The sequence below is a fragment of the Lathyrus oleraceus genome, chromosome 5, assembly GCF_024323335.1.
Source record: "Lathyrus oleraceus cultivar Zhongwan6 chromosome 5, CAAS_Psat_ZW6_1.0, whole genome shotgun sequence".
NCBI lineage: Eukaryota > Viridiplantae > Streptophyta > Magnoliopsida > Fabales > Fabaceae > Lathyrus > Lathyrus oleraceus.
Window position 1 is genome coordinate 620,593,920 of NC_066583.1, and position 15,017 is coordinate 620,608,936.

General features: G+C 34.0%; 1 protein-coding gene across 1 annotated transcript; it reads left to right on the forward strand.

The window, feature by feature from the left end:
* The first annotated feature begins 1,690 nt into the window (after positions 1 to 1,690).
* LOC127087162 (dof zinc finger protein DOF3.6) lies at positions 1,691 to 3,531 on the forward strand. The gene is made up of 2 exons (XM_051028026.1): positions 1,691 to 1,917; positions 2,107 to 3,531. Exons 1-2 carry the CDS (start codon positions 1,867 to 1,869, stop codon positions 2,998 to 3,000), a joined length of 945 nt encoding a protein of 314 aa, XP_050883983.1. The 5' UTR covers positions 1,691 to 1,866; the 3' UTR covers positions 3,001 to 3,531.
* Positions 3,532 to 15,017: the final 11,486 nt, after the last annotated feature.

Here is a 15,017-nt window from a genome sequence, read left to right on the forward strand (position 1 = left end):
CGAAATATGCTAGGATTGTTAGCATGTCGAACTGAGCCTGTTTGTTATGCTCAATTGTTTAAGTTAGCCTGTTCTTTAAGTTAGCTTGTGTAATGGACCTGTGCAAAATCTCATTAGTTTAATGTGTTAGTTTTCTTATAAATAACATACTAGTCTTTCATCATTGTATAACACAAATCTTAATTGGGGTGAGAGATTATTTGTTACTCGTAACACTTATAATCTTGTTTCCAAGAGAAAGTAAAGAATAATAGTTTATAACCAATTTTATTGTGTTCTTCTTGCTTCCCTATTTTTTATTCATGCGGGTTTCTTACCGATTAAAAAATTGATTATATTTTATTATTCCGACATCATTTTTCACAATACACTCTTTTCTCGAATAAAATGCACATGAATTTCACCGCTTTAAATGAGACCAATTTTGAAGGTGTTGAAACCACATGAATTTTATCTAATAAGAGTATGAGTGTTAGAAAGTTGAAAATAGAATCTTTCTAGCAATTCTCTTGGTGGGGATAACGTTCACGGTAAATCTAGCATATGCTTCTTCTTGTCTTCGTTGCACCTTCCTCTGTTGGAGTTGTCTACACATATGGTCTTGGCTGTGGAAAAATAGCGGAAGAGTTGGATTCCTTATAAGTAAATAGCTTTCTCTTGACAATTGCTTTTATCTTAGAATACCTACTTGGAAATAGGAGGGTCATTAGAGTTATTTTGGATACACATTGTGTTATTGGTTAGGGATTTCAAGAAACTGAACTACATTTGCTTACTACATGTCAATTATCTTACTTTGTTTAAAAATATAGCAAAAAAATCAATTTGTTATGAAGCAACATCGTCAATTCCACTTGAGCATTATTGTTTATAGTCAAGTCCATTTAAGCAAAAAGGGTTATCACAATATTTTGGAAAATCCTCTTATTAAATTTTGAGCAATGACAAAGATGAATTTGGCGTCACATCTTAATTCAAAATATTAAAATATTGGATATATTAGTCATTCTCGTTTGCATGATGATGAACATTAATTTTTTTATTTATTTATCGTGTGACTCTTAATGTGTGTTTCGATACATATTCAAATTCTCATTCACACGTTACAAGGTTTTCCCTGTTATCCCACCGTGAAAAAGAGAAGCCACAAAATGTAGTTTCTGGGCTAGACACACGTTTGTGAGTTTACCACCGCAGAAACAAACATAACATTAATTACAATTCACATACCAACAATCTCTCCTACAAATCCGATTTTATCACTTCATTTATATAACCTAACATGATTAACCTAACATGATTTTTCATATAAGGAATCATTCACCCTCAGACAAACCATCGACTAAAATACATTGTTGGATCAAGAAGGAAGCCTCCAATATTGTGTTGAACTAATTGAGAGCAATCGCACAAATCTATTAGACGTCACATCTCAATCCAAAATCATAAAAAATATAATGTATAAATCATCTCACTCACAATCAAACATCTCTATAAGTTTAGAGTTCCGTCAATTTGCTACTTATATGACACCATTCCATTCCATGCATGGAGCCACTCTCTTTTTTTATGAACAAATTATAAGACAAACGCGTCAAAAAAGAAGATGCTTATAGGTTAAGATACTTCCTCCACTAAAAACCCTAAAAATATAATAAAACAAAAAGAATAATAAGAATAACCACAAAGAAAAACAAGATAAAGCCTCATCTTTTCCTCCTCCCTCTCCATCTTCACTTTAATGCTTTATTACTTTCTTTGCTCTGCTATTCCACTATAGTGTGATTCTCCACCATCTCCCTAAAGAGCCATCAAACTTTATTAAAGAGAAATAAAAATAAAAACGCAAAAGGATTGAACACCACCATGGTTTTCTCTTCTATTCCATCTTATTTAGATCCTCTCAATTGGCAGCAAGTAAGTTTTTTCCTCAAAAAGACTAAGTTTCTTATTTATTCCTATTCCTTTGTAATAATAATATCTTCTTGAATATACCTGCAGATTTTTTTCCTTACAACTCAAGAATAATTTTTCATCTTTTTCCTCTCTTGTAACCTTGTTCTATATCTATATATATAATCTTTATAAAATATATATGTTTTGCAGCAACCAAATCAACATCAGTTGCTTCCACCACTATCCTCATCGCAGTCACAAGGTGCAGGCTCGATAATCAGACCTGGATCGATACCGAATCAAGCTCAAACTCAAACTCAGACTCAGATAGGTCAGACTCAGGAAATTCAAGCAGGCCAGACTCAGACTCAGACTCAGGTAGCTAAGCTACCACAACAAGAGACAGCTTTGAAGTGTCCTCGTTGCGAATCAACCAACACGAAATTTTGTTACTACAACAACTATAACTTATCTCAACCAAGACACTTCTGTAAGACGTGCAGGCGTTATTGGACGAGAGGGGGTGCATTGAGAAATGTTCCTGTTGGTGGAGGGTGTCGTAGAAGCAAAAAGACCAAAAAGAGTAACACCACTACTAGTACTACTACTCCTTCCAAATCTTCAATATCTAATAGTAATGAAAAAGATTATTCAACAAGTGCAATCCATTCAACTTCAACACCTTTCGGAGAGTTCTTGAATCCAAGTAACAAAACCTACATGAACATGGCATCTCTTCAGAATCTGAGTCGCTATGGTGTTGGAACAGTTGGTAATATGGGATTTCAAATCGGAGATTATAGTGGAGGTGGAGAAGGTGGTGGAGGTTTGGATCAATGGCGGTTTCAGCAATTTCCTTTCATGAATAATGGTTTTGAATCAACTACTTCAAATGTTTCTTTCCCATTTCAAAGTGAAATTCTTGAACCACAAGCTTCTTCTAGGGCTAATACTCAGATACCTGCATCGGTTAAATCGGAACACAACGGAGGTTTGAGTTTCTTAAGATCTCCTCTGAGTGTCTCAGAGAATAACAACAACCATTACAATTCATGGACTGATTTTTCTGGTCTCGCGTCTTCTTCCGCTAGTCGTCTCTTGTAACTTTCGTCGTTTACACTACTAGAAAAAGTTGAATTATTGACCGGAATTAGAGACGGAAAAAAATTTTAAATTGATCTCTAATTTTGACATCTCTAACTAATATTTTAGAGACGAAATTAGAGATGAATTTAGTTTTTTTCCATTTCTAATTCACTTTTTGTTTTAGTAATGTGTACGCAGTCGAATTTTTGTCTTTGTCGTCTTTGTCGCCGCTCTTTGCTTATCAGTTATCAAATCCAAGGCATCATCTATCAGAGAAGAAATGAAGCAAGAAATGAAGCAACATGATTTTGAAATTCCAATATATATCTTCCGATGGCGAAAATCAAGCCTAGTGTTGAAACAAATCAAGAGAAGCATGGTAGAATTTGATTTTGTTCTTGTATATTTTAATTTTCATTGATTAATTGTTTATGTTTATGCATGGAGTGAGTTTCTTTTGTACTATTTGAACTTAATGTGTGCTTGTAGTAATCATCAACTATTATGTGATTTCTTTCAGAAGTTATTATCATATCATTATTTGAGTAACTCACACAAGTGCAGTGCAACGGTTTTCTTCTTCTATGTACGGAATTCTAAGGACATGTTTGTTTGTCAGAAAATAAGTTGAAGCTTCAAATTTTTAGAACCTCTATATATACAAGTTTACTATACTGGTAAATCTTAATTTTGTGAAAGAGAAATTCTTGGAAACTTGAGTGTGACAGTGATTTAATGTCCATAGCTTTTTTAGTTTTCTTCAAAATAAGATATGGCAATCTGGTTAGAATTCCAAGAAAGCTCTCAAATCATTGTACTTTTAGCAGATGTGTGTTGGCAAGTTTTTATCCTAAACGGTTTGAACATTTCAGTTAGTAACAGTTTCTATTTAGATCATAAATTTACACACCCGGGGAGCTAGGGCTGAGTCAGAAAGTGATTAGAGTGAGAACCAAACAGTGTTTATTGTGGAATGATTTGTGGACACAAATCTTCACGTATAAACATCCTTGTTGAGATACGGTTTGAATTCTTTTAATATTTTATTCTCTTTCCTTGTATTTTGTATGATCATGATGGTGTCCACAAAAACATGTGTCTAGATAACACTCTATTTCAAGTTCTACATCAGTGTAAGGGCAAAAATATGTACTTATGATGCTGTATGTAGAATATGGGACGTAAATGTTTTGATACATGCATGTTACACACTAAATATTAACATATCTAAGCATTTGTTGTCATGTTGTGGAGGTTTAGTATTAATTTCATGAATAATAGTATGACTAAAGAATGTAAGATAGAAATAAAGAATGAACTTATCATAATGAATTTTGTTGGAAAGTATGTGAAAGGCAGAAACAATGGCTTCAATGTATAAGAAAGGGAGAATCTTTTAAAGTGCTAGTGTTTTCTTCGCAGTTGATTTTGAATAGGTTACCGACTAGACATATTTTTGTGAGGCGTCATATTGTGTTGGGCGGTAATGATGAGGGGTGTGTCGTGTTTGTAGTGCGGGTCGAGCCAACTACTCATCTATTTGTTTTGTGTGAGGTTGTTTCAGCTAGGTGATATGGTGTTCTTAAGTGGGTTGGAGGTTTGACCGTCTGTCACATTCGATTTTAGGTGTGTTTGAGTCGTTTTAGGATTTAGGTCATAGTGAGATAATATGTCCTTAGATCTGGTCTCCATCAGAAATTTTATGGTTTGAACTATTTGAAAATTACATAATAAAATTATTTTTTCTTCACTAGAAAGCTTCACGGTTTATCACAAAATGTCTTCGATTATAAGTCTGGTATGAAAGTGGATTCATGTCCATACTCTAGGTTTTGTTGTTTCTCAGGGACTAGGTTAAGTGGCTAGATATACAAGGGTGTGAGGGATGGTAAGCTTGCCCCTCCTTTTGTTTTTGTAGGTGGTTAGGTCTTCCTCCCTCAACCTTACTCTTTTTGGAGGTTTATTGTCTTGTGGTGTTAGTATAAATTAGACTTCTGATTGCCTGACTTGATTTTTCTTTCATAGATTAACTTGATGTCTGGTTGACTTATTGTTTATTGCGCTTTATTTTTTTTCATTCTAGGTTTTTTTCCTTGGTTTGTTGTTCGTGCACACCGTCAATGTTTTTTGTTTTTATTTGTAGATTTTTGATATTTTTATTATTATTTATATAAAATTTCTATTTTATTATTAAAAGAATATAAAAATTATATATCACATAATCCAAAACTTTATTAAAACATTATTATATTAACTATATTTTTGTAAATAAAAAAAAATAACATTCTAAGTCTATTATAAACATTATAAACTATTTAAAACTTAACTAGTCATAGTTGAATCCAAACCCTAACCCAACCAATTTCTATATTTTCTTATCTTACTTAATCTCATTAATACTACTTATTATTAATCACAAGTAACGGATCTGAATAATTATTAAAAAAACTTTATTATTAATCTAACGATAAACAAAACTAGTATTATCTCATGAAAAAAAGAGAAGCAAAAGCTAGCATGGCCATGGATGATAACTTTTGTAAGAACCAATGTTAGCTTTAAAGAACGAATAAAGCAAGTAGCAACAACAACAACAAGAGCAGCAGAGACCAATTTTCAGACAAAAGCTATCTCAGTGTCTTTGTGTCGTCATCACGTACATGTGTTACCCTTTTATTCCAAAAATGTCGGTGTGTGGGTTCATTTTGAAGGTGTTATTGCTCTCTTATGGTACGAATTATGAATGAATCAAAGGCTCAAAAATTCATGCAAAATAATGCTTCGAGAAATGGAGTCAAGTGAAATCAAATTGCCTCTCTGTGGTTTTGTCTTTGCTTTGTGTCTTCAACTCTTCACCGTTGATTACTTGGAACTTGCTTTGATATGGACCCTTGGATTTGCTTTCTTGCTTTCTTTGCTCTTATTTGCATCTTCTATTCTTTTTTCTCATCTTTTTCTTTTTATGTGTATATGCGTGGGACCTCACTTATCCAGGACCAGTTTTGTAGATTTGGACCGGTTATCGATTCAGAATACTATGTTGTTGGGTTACTTATATGGAACTAGTGGATTGCTAATTGAAGTTATGAATCGTATTGAAATGATAAATTTTATAGTATGAATAAAATGAGAAATAGATAGGATGAGTTTTATACTAAAATGAGAGTTATTGTTGTGAGACCGAAGCTTCAAGAGCATCAAATATGTCAATATTCTAAAATAATAGATAAATCTTTTATTAATAGAGACAATATATAGGTGAACACTATGGTACTCTTGAATTCTATTGGATATTGGTATTTTTGAATTTTGTTGGATATTGATACTCTCATCCAATAAAACAATCATATTCAATGTCATGTCAGGTTATGTTTTATATATTTTTTAATTAAAAATAAATTAATATTTTAAATCAATTTTCACTAACGATATCGGTATCCAACTATTTATTATAAGTATTTAAGAATTTGTCTATTATCTAAACTATATATTTTTACATAAAATTTTACATTGCCTGGTCTCCTGTACATCTAACCTGAATTTTAACTTTAATGTCCTTAGTTCTAAATATTTTAGATCTTTGGTGGGTTTGTTTGTTGTAGGGGAGGTGAGATAGGTAGAGTTTTAGAAAGATAATAAAGGAAATTTAATGAGGTTGGACCCACTCCTCTTAATAATAAATTCCCGATATTTTTTTTCTTATCTTTGATCATCGCAATTTGTGTGTTAGGGAGATTAGAGTGTAGGATGGTGGCGTTTGACTTTGGAAATTTAAGTGGAGGAGAATCATCCTTTTTTATTTTAAGAAAGATTTGATTGCACATCTCCTTCTAGATATTAAGATCTTTACCATTTTCCCGAAAATTGATAGGGGTGTTGGCATCATGCAAAAGATGGTTTTTTTACTATAGCCTCTGCCTATTTGGCCCTCTTTGAGTGTGAGATTCCTAGTGATTGTCTGCTCAATACTATGGATTTGGTCCTCCATCGTATCTAGTGTATATGGGCCCCTTCAAAGGTTGTTGGGTTCTCTTGGCAACTTCTTTAGGATAAGGTCCGAACCAAAGAGTGTTTTCTTAAAAAGGGGGTCTGTAAGACCCCAATTCTGACCCTAAGATCCCTCATGCTATTTCATCATATGCATTAGCATTGGGAACACACATTGGCATCCTCCTTTCCCCTTGTTCATTGGGTTTGTTTTGGGAGAGATCACCAAGCACCATGTGATTGTATCATACTTGTATATTGTCATTTTACTAACCAAAATATCAAAAATATGTCTTTGTATTTGCCTAACTCTTTTGTAGGTAGGGCATGATCACCATTGATCTATCAAGTTCACACCTAGGGTTTAAGACCCTCATGGCTAAGAGCACAATCAAATGTTGATCCACAATGTCTCAAAGCATCATATATGAGTCCCAATGATCTCTACATGTCATATTGATCAAGTGTTCTTCAAGAGTTTGAAGGTGATTTGACTGGGTATCTTGAGTAACTTCTCCAACAAGCTATCTCATCAATTGATCAAATTTCTCAAGGAACACTTCAAAATTCATCATGTTGTGTATATATGATCTACCATGAGCCTAGAAAGTCAAGATAATTGAAGGTTAGCAAGTTGGTTGATGGTGGTTGGCCAGATGAGTTCATCGGATCAAAACTGGGTCTCCCTAGACCCTATCTCCTAAAATTTTCACCATATGAAAATGATTCCAAGAGAAACGTTACTCTAAATGACATTCCAAACAACTTTCATGTTGGGACCTAGAGTTAGTTTTGCTTGGAAAATCATTTTCTATGTTGAAACATTATAGGTCATTTTGTCTAAACCCTAATTTGAAAGTCAACTTCCCAAGACCATAACTTGCTCAATCATTATGAGATGAAAGATTTACAAGTTGCACAATCAAATTCAAAATGTCTACTTCAACTTTGATGTTTGGAGTGAAATCTAATTCAACTTTTATGAGCATGTGATATGAGAATACATTATAGGTCATTTTTGCCCTATACCATTGAACAAGTGATTTTCCTCAACTTTAAAAAAATACATAACTCTATCATTATAAATCCAAATTACATGACATTGGTGACCATTTTTAAGGTCTTTGAAAGATCTACAACTTTGATGAAGACACTTTTCTCATTTGAAGCTCACATAAAAAGTTAAGCAAGATGCAATATTGAGATATATGGCTTAACACTTAGAAAAAAATTCAACATGTTAAAATTTCCAAACTTCCACCTCAAAATTCACCATGATCCAAGTTCCAAATGAAAAAGTGTCCAACATCAAAGTTGTTCCCCTTGATCTAAGTTTTCCAAAGAACCTAATTTCATGCATTTTGGATGAGATTTGCTAGGGCTGCGCATGGTCTTAACAGGGATGCATCATTGGAGAAAATCAAATGCCAAAAACTCCACATATCATTGCCTTTCCATTCAAGCATCATTTGAACTTCAGAACAAATGTGCATGGATCAATTTGGATTGCTTCATGGGCCTGTACACGCCCATGTAAGCTTGTGCATCACCTTGCCAATTTTAGCAATTTTTCAAGTGTGAAAATAACACTCTCAAATGCTATAAATACAATGCCTTGAAGCTCATTTCAAAGACACCTCCCCCCCCCAATTTAAATCCTCACCATTCAAAGGAAAACCTGAGAATTTTCAACTTGAAAATTGAGTTTGAATCTCACTGTTTGGAGATTCAAAAACTCCAGGATCCAAAGCTTTGTACCATTACCAAACCTCTTTTGCAAGCTTCTCAAGTGTGATTAGATCAAGTTTGAAGCAAGCAAGATCCATATCTACACAGCATTGAAGGTAAATTTCAGAAAACTTTTTCTCTTCGATTCTCAGTCAATTCTCATCAATTCTCTTGGATCTTTGGTTGTCTGAAGTCCTACCAATGTAGGCAAGAAGATTGAGTTGCTTTAAGGTCAAATCGAAGCAACTCAGTTGACACACCTCAAAATTCAACTCCTCATATCTTTCTATATGTGTGGAGTTAGTTAAAATTGAGGTCAGATTCGTGCTCTACGCCATTTTTTCTTTCAGATCATGTCCTCTTTTTTTCATTTTCTTGATGGTGATGAGTGAACCAGTCCGGTGGACCTCGTCTGAGAAGGTCACCGGAGGTCCAGCGCCGTTGGTGTGCTGGATAGGTTCTGAGCTATTGATCTGCCACCTCAATTAATGAGGGAGATCAAGTGGTCCACGTTTTTTTGATTTTTTGATTTTCATTTTATTTCATTTGATTTTCATTAATTCATATTAATTTTAATATTGATCCAAAAAATATGAGAGTTTCACCAAAAAAATTTAAATAAATTCCTCTTTCATATTTTGAATTAAAATTATTTTTTGGATCATTATTAATATTTTTCATGATCTAATTGATTTTGTGAATATTTTTAATTGTTTAAAAATACTTTTAAGTCTCTAAAAATTCTGAAATTTTTTCTCCAAGGTCCTTTTGACCTTGTTTGACCTATGATAAATCTCATGACCATTTCTTTGGTGTTTTGATGAGGTTTTAGGAATTTGGCAAACCATATTTAATTTAATGCATTATTTTTAGGATTTTTTGAATTGAATAAATGCCAAATAATTGTGTTGAGCTATCTTGATGATGTGTATAGGTTTGACTTGTGTTGTTGGGCCTTGATCAAGGTTGATTTGACTTTGCTAGGTTAAGATAATTGGATTTAGGGGATTGATGGAATGTACATTCCATCTCCCAAAATGAACGAATGATCTTAATTTGGTAAAAGTCCTCCTTTGACCAATTTGTGTTTTAATCCATTCCCCTCCCTCTTCATCTAATTCCCCTTCTTTATGCATCCATTTCATTTGACCTATGATATCTCAAAGTCCTAAGGCTAGTTGATTGAAAAATCAACATAAGTATGGATGAGATTAGGTCACCTCTTTTGCATATTCTTTTTGTGTGTGGTATGTATCATGAGCATAGTCCATTATACTATGTCTCTAACATGTATTAACACCAAAATTCTATTGCCCAACCTCAAATAGTTGTGACTTCTACATAAGTCCAATTACAATTGCTTAACATAGCGCTAAACTTTTGACACAAAAAGGCATAGTATTCTAGTTAGTGAGATTGTAAGTCTCCCATCTTTCATGGTATTGTGTGGAAACTTGGCCTTTTCCTTCCTTTGGAAGATATCTTGGGCCAAGGATCCATGCTTGTGATAAGTGGGTTGAGTGTTCTCCAAAGAATGACTTAAAAAGCAAAAGCAAAAACAATACTAACTTCTAACTTATTAACAACTAACATTTAATTTCAAGTCCTTTATTTTAATGCACTTTAATTTTTAAGCTCTATTCATTTACCATTATTCATATCATTCTAATTGTTTATATTAATGCCTTTTCACTTTGTCCACTTGGACCATATTGTGTGATGTATCTTCTTTGTGTATATTTTGTTTGTTTGTGTGGTCTTTGACCATTAACGTACATAATAAGAAACAAAAACCCTAAAAGACTATTGTGTGGACTGTTGGTTTGATCTTGAACAATTGGACTTAGAATCTAGGAAACATCCCTATGCAAAAAGGACTTGGCCAATGCCAACTATCAAGTAACCAAGTGCTTGCAATTTGAAACTTCATCTGATACATCATTGAAGATCCATCTGAGCTCATCTGCAACATGATCATTGTGTAGCTGTTATTTTAAACCTGAGACTTGTGAAATTCATCTGTTACATGGAAAATTTGAAGAAGATTATGGAGTGGCTAAAGCTCGGATGTGGAAATATTTATTTGACTCCTTGCTCTTCAAGTTAATATTGTATGCATTGTTTCTTGCTTGATTCTAATATCCAAGGGAATTTGGGGTTTCTATATGGCATTCTTGCCTGTTGGATTGCTACCCACCGGTCAGATCTTTTCAACTTTTAACTTTTAAATTTATGCTTAGGATTAGTCTCTTCATCTCCTCCTCATCTCTTTAATTTCAAAATCTCTCCTTCCTTTTAAAAACTTCTTTGTTTGAACTTGTTATTTTCTAAACTTAGACCACTTTGCAAATTAGAAACTTTGGCCTTATGCCATTGCATTTTCAAACTACTTTTTCTTAATCAAACATGTAAATAAACTTAACTATACTTAACTTAAAATTTTCAAAATCCAAAAAGAACTAACCCATTCAAACCATTTTCTAGGCCCTTGTGCCTTTCAAACTTAATTTTTTATTAAAAGCAACGCATCCACTTTGAAATTTATATCACGAAATACGAGGTTTTGATCCCTCATTTTTTATGTTGATACGTAGGCACAAGTCCGAAGGTCTTTTCAAACACAAAAATATAATTAATGAATTATTTTCTCATCCCCCTATTCTATTTGTTTGTAAATATCACTTTGTACAAAATACATATGCACACAAGAAAGGGCTCCCTAGGAGTACCTAGGACACTTTGGCTGCTAACACCTTCCCTCTGTGTAACCAACCCCCTTACCTGTAATCTCTGGCATTTTATTAGTTTTGATTCGAAAACTTCTTACTTTTGGGTTTTGTTCGTACTTTTCCCATTTCCCTTGGAAACAATAAAAGCGCGGTGACGACTCTTGTTATTTGATGTCTTGCTTATCCATAGCTTGATGGTCATGAAATTACCGTTACAGGGTCCATCTAAATCTAGGGTGGTTATTATCACATGTGTTTGGGGTCGTTTGAATCGACCTCTCATATTTTTGTAACCTGTGAGGTAGTGGGAACAATTTGGTATAGGGTCTTTAAATGGTTGAGGTGGTGTGTTTCCTAGAGATCTTTTGTCTTTGTTTAAGATGTTTACTACACTTTGAGGATTGCCTAATGTGTGCCATACCCTAAATATTGTCCCTTAGATCTTTTACTTCATAAAATACATGTCATGGCTATTTCATCTGGTCATTTATTCCATTTGCATTGCTAAAAGGATGATCGTCTAGTTGTCATTTTTAAACGCATAGTTTATCTCATTTCTTTGGTTCTTACTCCATATATTTTTACCAATGCCATTTTCCAATCTCAACCAGAATGCCATGTTTAGGTCATTTTGCTTTGATTTTTAAAGTTGATTTGTTACTAGAAAGGGTGGTGGAAAGCCATTGTGTAGGTTTCAATTCATGTGTGATTTAAGTCATTCATCTTCCATATGCATTTCCATTTTGATTAAAGCATGATATTTGTTTTTAGGAACATTTTTTGTTCTTATTACTTCTTTTCATTTTCATTTTATTCATCATACCATTTTGGATTTAAAGACAACCATCATCATAAGTTAAAACCTTAAGGTTATATTCTCATTTAAATAAGTTGTCTTTTATTTTAAGCTTAATAAAGATGACCATTAGCAATGTAGCCCATTATCATACCATATTTTAAAGTCCATTCATGTTTGGATGTAACCTTTATGAACAAAATATTTGACTAATTTCTATATATCATATAAGTAGTCTCTTTATTAAATAAAATAAAATAATAAACATGTTTTTTCCAAAATGAAAAATTTTTTTGGCATACATAGAATTAAATGGAAATTAGTATACTTGTTTTCACTTTTAAAATCTTGATTAAGGAGGGTTTCAAACGAAACTGAAAAGGAAAAAAAGAAAATTTGTTCTATTGTGGTTCCACAAGATTGTCTCATGACTTCATGGCATCCCCGTGACTTTATCATCATTGTCATTGACATCCACGATCCTCCTGCAAACATAAGAATATATATTCACATACATATACAAAATAAAACTAAAATAGTATGCAAAAGGAGAACTCATGATAAACCATTCCATCACCTGTCATCCAAAATCACATACATACATCAAAAGGTTAGCATAATTTGAAATGGGAATTGAAAGGGAATTTTCACACGTTGCAACATCCTCCCCAACCTCACTCTCAATCCCTTGAAATCGGGGATTTGGGGAAACATTTCTAACAGTTTCCACACTCCAAATCCTTATCCAAAAATCACTCTTCCCCAATTGCCCTTTGTTCACACGCTTAAACCAAGCAAACTTCAAAAATATCTTAACAATCACATGAGTTTCATTCTCATCCTCACCCCATTTCACTCCCCTATAAATAATTACTTCATTCATTCATAAAAGAGCATACAAAAATATATTGAACCTCTGCTAAATTTTCACCTTACCCTCACTATACGCTCAAGAACCCTAGCTATTCAGAGTTTCAACATGAAACTCTGACATGGTGAGCTTAATCCTCACTCATTCCCTACAACCCAACAATGGTAACCACATAACACTAACCTAGCAAAGTGATCAACAAGTAAAAGAGTTTGAAATAAGAATAGAGGAAGAAGAAATATAAGGAAGGAGGAGAAATGAGGAATCATTACCTGAAGATCTCCCCTAACGCAAAGGCTTGAAGATTCTTCAAAGGTTCACTGCTTTAAATTCTTTCACGTTTTTTACTCTTGTTTATCTTTGCTTTTTGCTTGAAACCCTTTCCTTTTTGAGAATTTATGTAGGGTCTTTCTAGCCATAGGAATATATTGAAAATTGGGGGTATTGCGTTGTGTTGGGGTTAAAGGTGTATTCACTAGTTGAATGCTTGGATTATTGTTATTTTTTGTTGTTTAGTGTTGATGCATTGGTAGGTTTGACCTTAGGTGGTCAATGTATAGTTTGGTTAAATTTTTGAGGGGGGGGATTATGGGTTAGGGTTTTTGAAATCCTAGTTTTCAATCCCGGAGATTGAGAGGATTTTGGTTTGTTTTGATGAAATAATTGGACTCGGGGAAGGTTTTTTTAAAGGGGTGCGATTTGTTTAGTTTTGGATTTAGGTGTTGCTTGGCCAGAATCTAGGTAAATATGGTGGTCCAATTGAAGTTTTCGGCGGAAACTCAATGAGAATCTGGAGTTGAGGGTAGCTCTCGTGGTAGAGCAAGGTGGATAGTGAAGAACACTGGTTGGTGTTCATGTGTTAGGAAGAGAGAGACTTTGGCTCTCTGATTAAAGAGAGAGAAACGGAGTTCATAAATAAACTCTCTCTCCCCTAAAAATATGTTTTGTACTCTCCTTTGGTAGCCTGCATGCAATTCAAGTGGTTGTCCACCGCCTTGTTGTTCTACGTTGAATTTGAGTCAACCAGGGGATCCCATGTGGATCCCCCACTGTAGTCCTATGTGTGTGTCCCTTCCCCCTCTGATCTCATGTTCGCTTGATCCAACGGTCTGGATTGAGTCAACGAGCGTTGACTCTCCTACCTTGGGTTGACTACTGACCAACGCCTTTGGGCCACATCAGCTGGGCCTTTTCTACCCACACCCTTTTGTTTTCTTTTCACAATTTTTATATTTGTTTTTATTTTCATTTTGGACCTGTTGCGCCTTAGGCCCTTGCTATTTGCAATTTTGTTTCTATTTTTGCACCAATTTATTTATTATTATCATGGTCGAGATACATGAACTTAGGTTTACTGCCCAACGCTTGAGAAATTCCAGAGAGGACGTGAAGAAGGAGTGAAAAGCCAAGGTTGAAAAGAAGGAAAAAGAGCTGAAACAAGAAGAAGCAAACACTCTCCAGGCACAAATGGCTGCCGACACATGGTTCTTGAAGTGCAAAGAAGTGGTTAAGCTTGCCAATAACTTACTACGCATTTTCCCTCCAAGGCTAAGGGACACTTACGAAGAGATGACTTACGAGAATACATCGCCCATCATCTTCCACTTCATTCTCTTATGTATGGACATGGTCAAGAACCTTAAAGAAGAGTTGGCAGATCTGAAGGAAGTGCCAAGAGTTGTTGAGGGCTAGGATAACTTTGTATTTGCATTTTTCTTTGATTTGTACTCATATTTTGTATTGGATTATGAAATTAATGAATGATCCATCTTGCTTACAGTTGTTGTCTTTCTTTCTCGCTCTTACACATAAAATGTCTAATAGTTAACAAATCCAATTGTTCCCTATAAATAAAATTAATAAACATATAAAAAATTGCATGCATCTGCAGTAACCCATGGGCATGCATTATTAAAATAAAATA

Bases quoted from the DNA above. Each gene is read 5' to 3' on its own strand.
- LOC127087162 (XM_051028026.1), top strand. From the start codon at position 1,867: ATGGTTTTCTCTTCTATTCCATCTTATTTAGATCCTCTCAATTGGCAG. The intron at 1,918-2,106 runs GTAAGTTTTTTC...TATGTTTTGCAG, and splicing joins ATCCTCTCAATTGGCAGCAA to CAACCAAATCAACATCAGTT.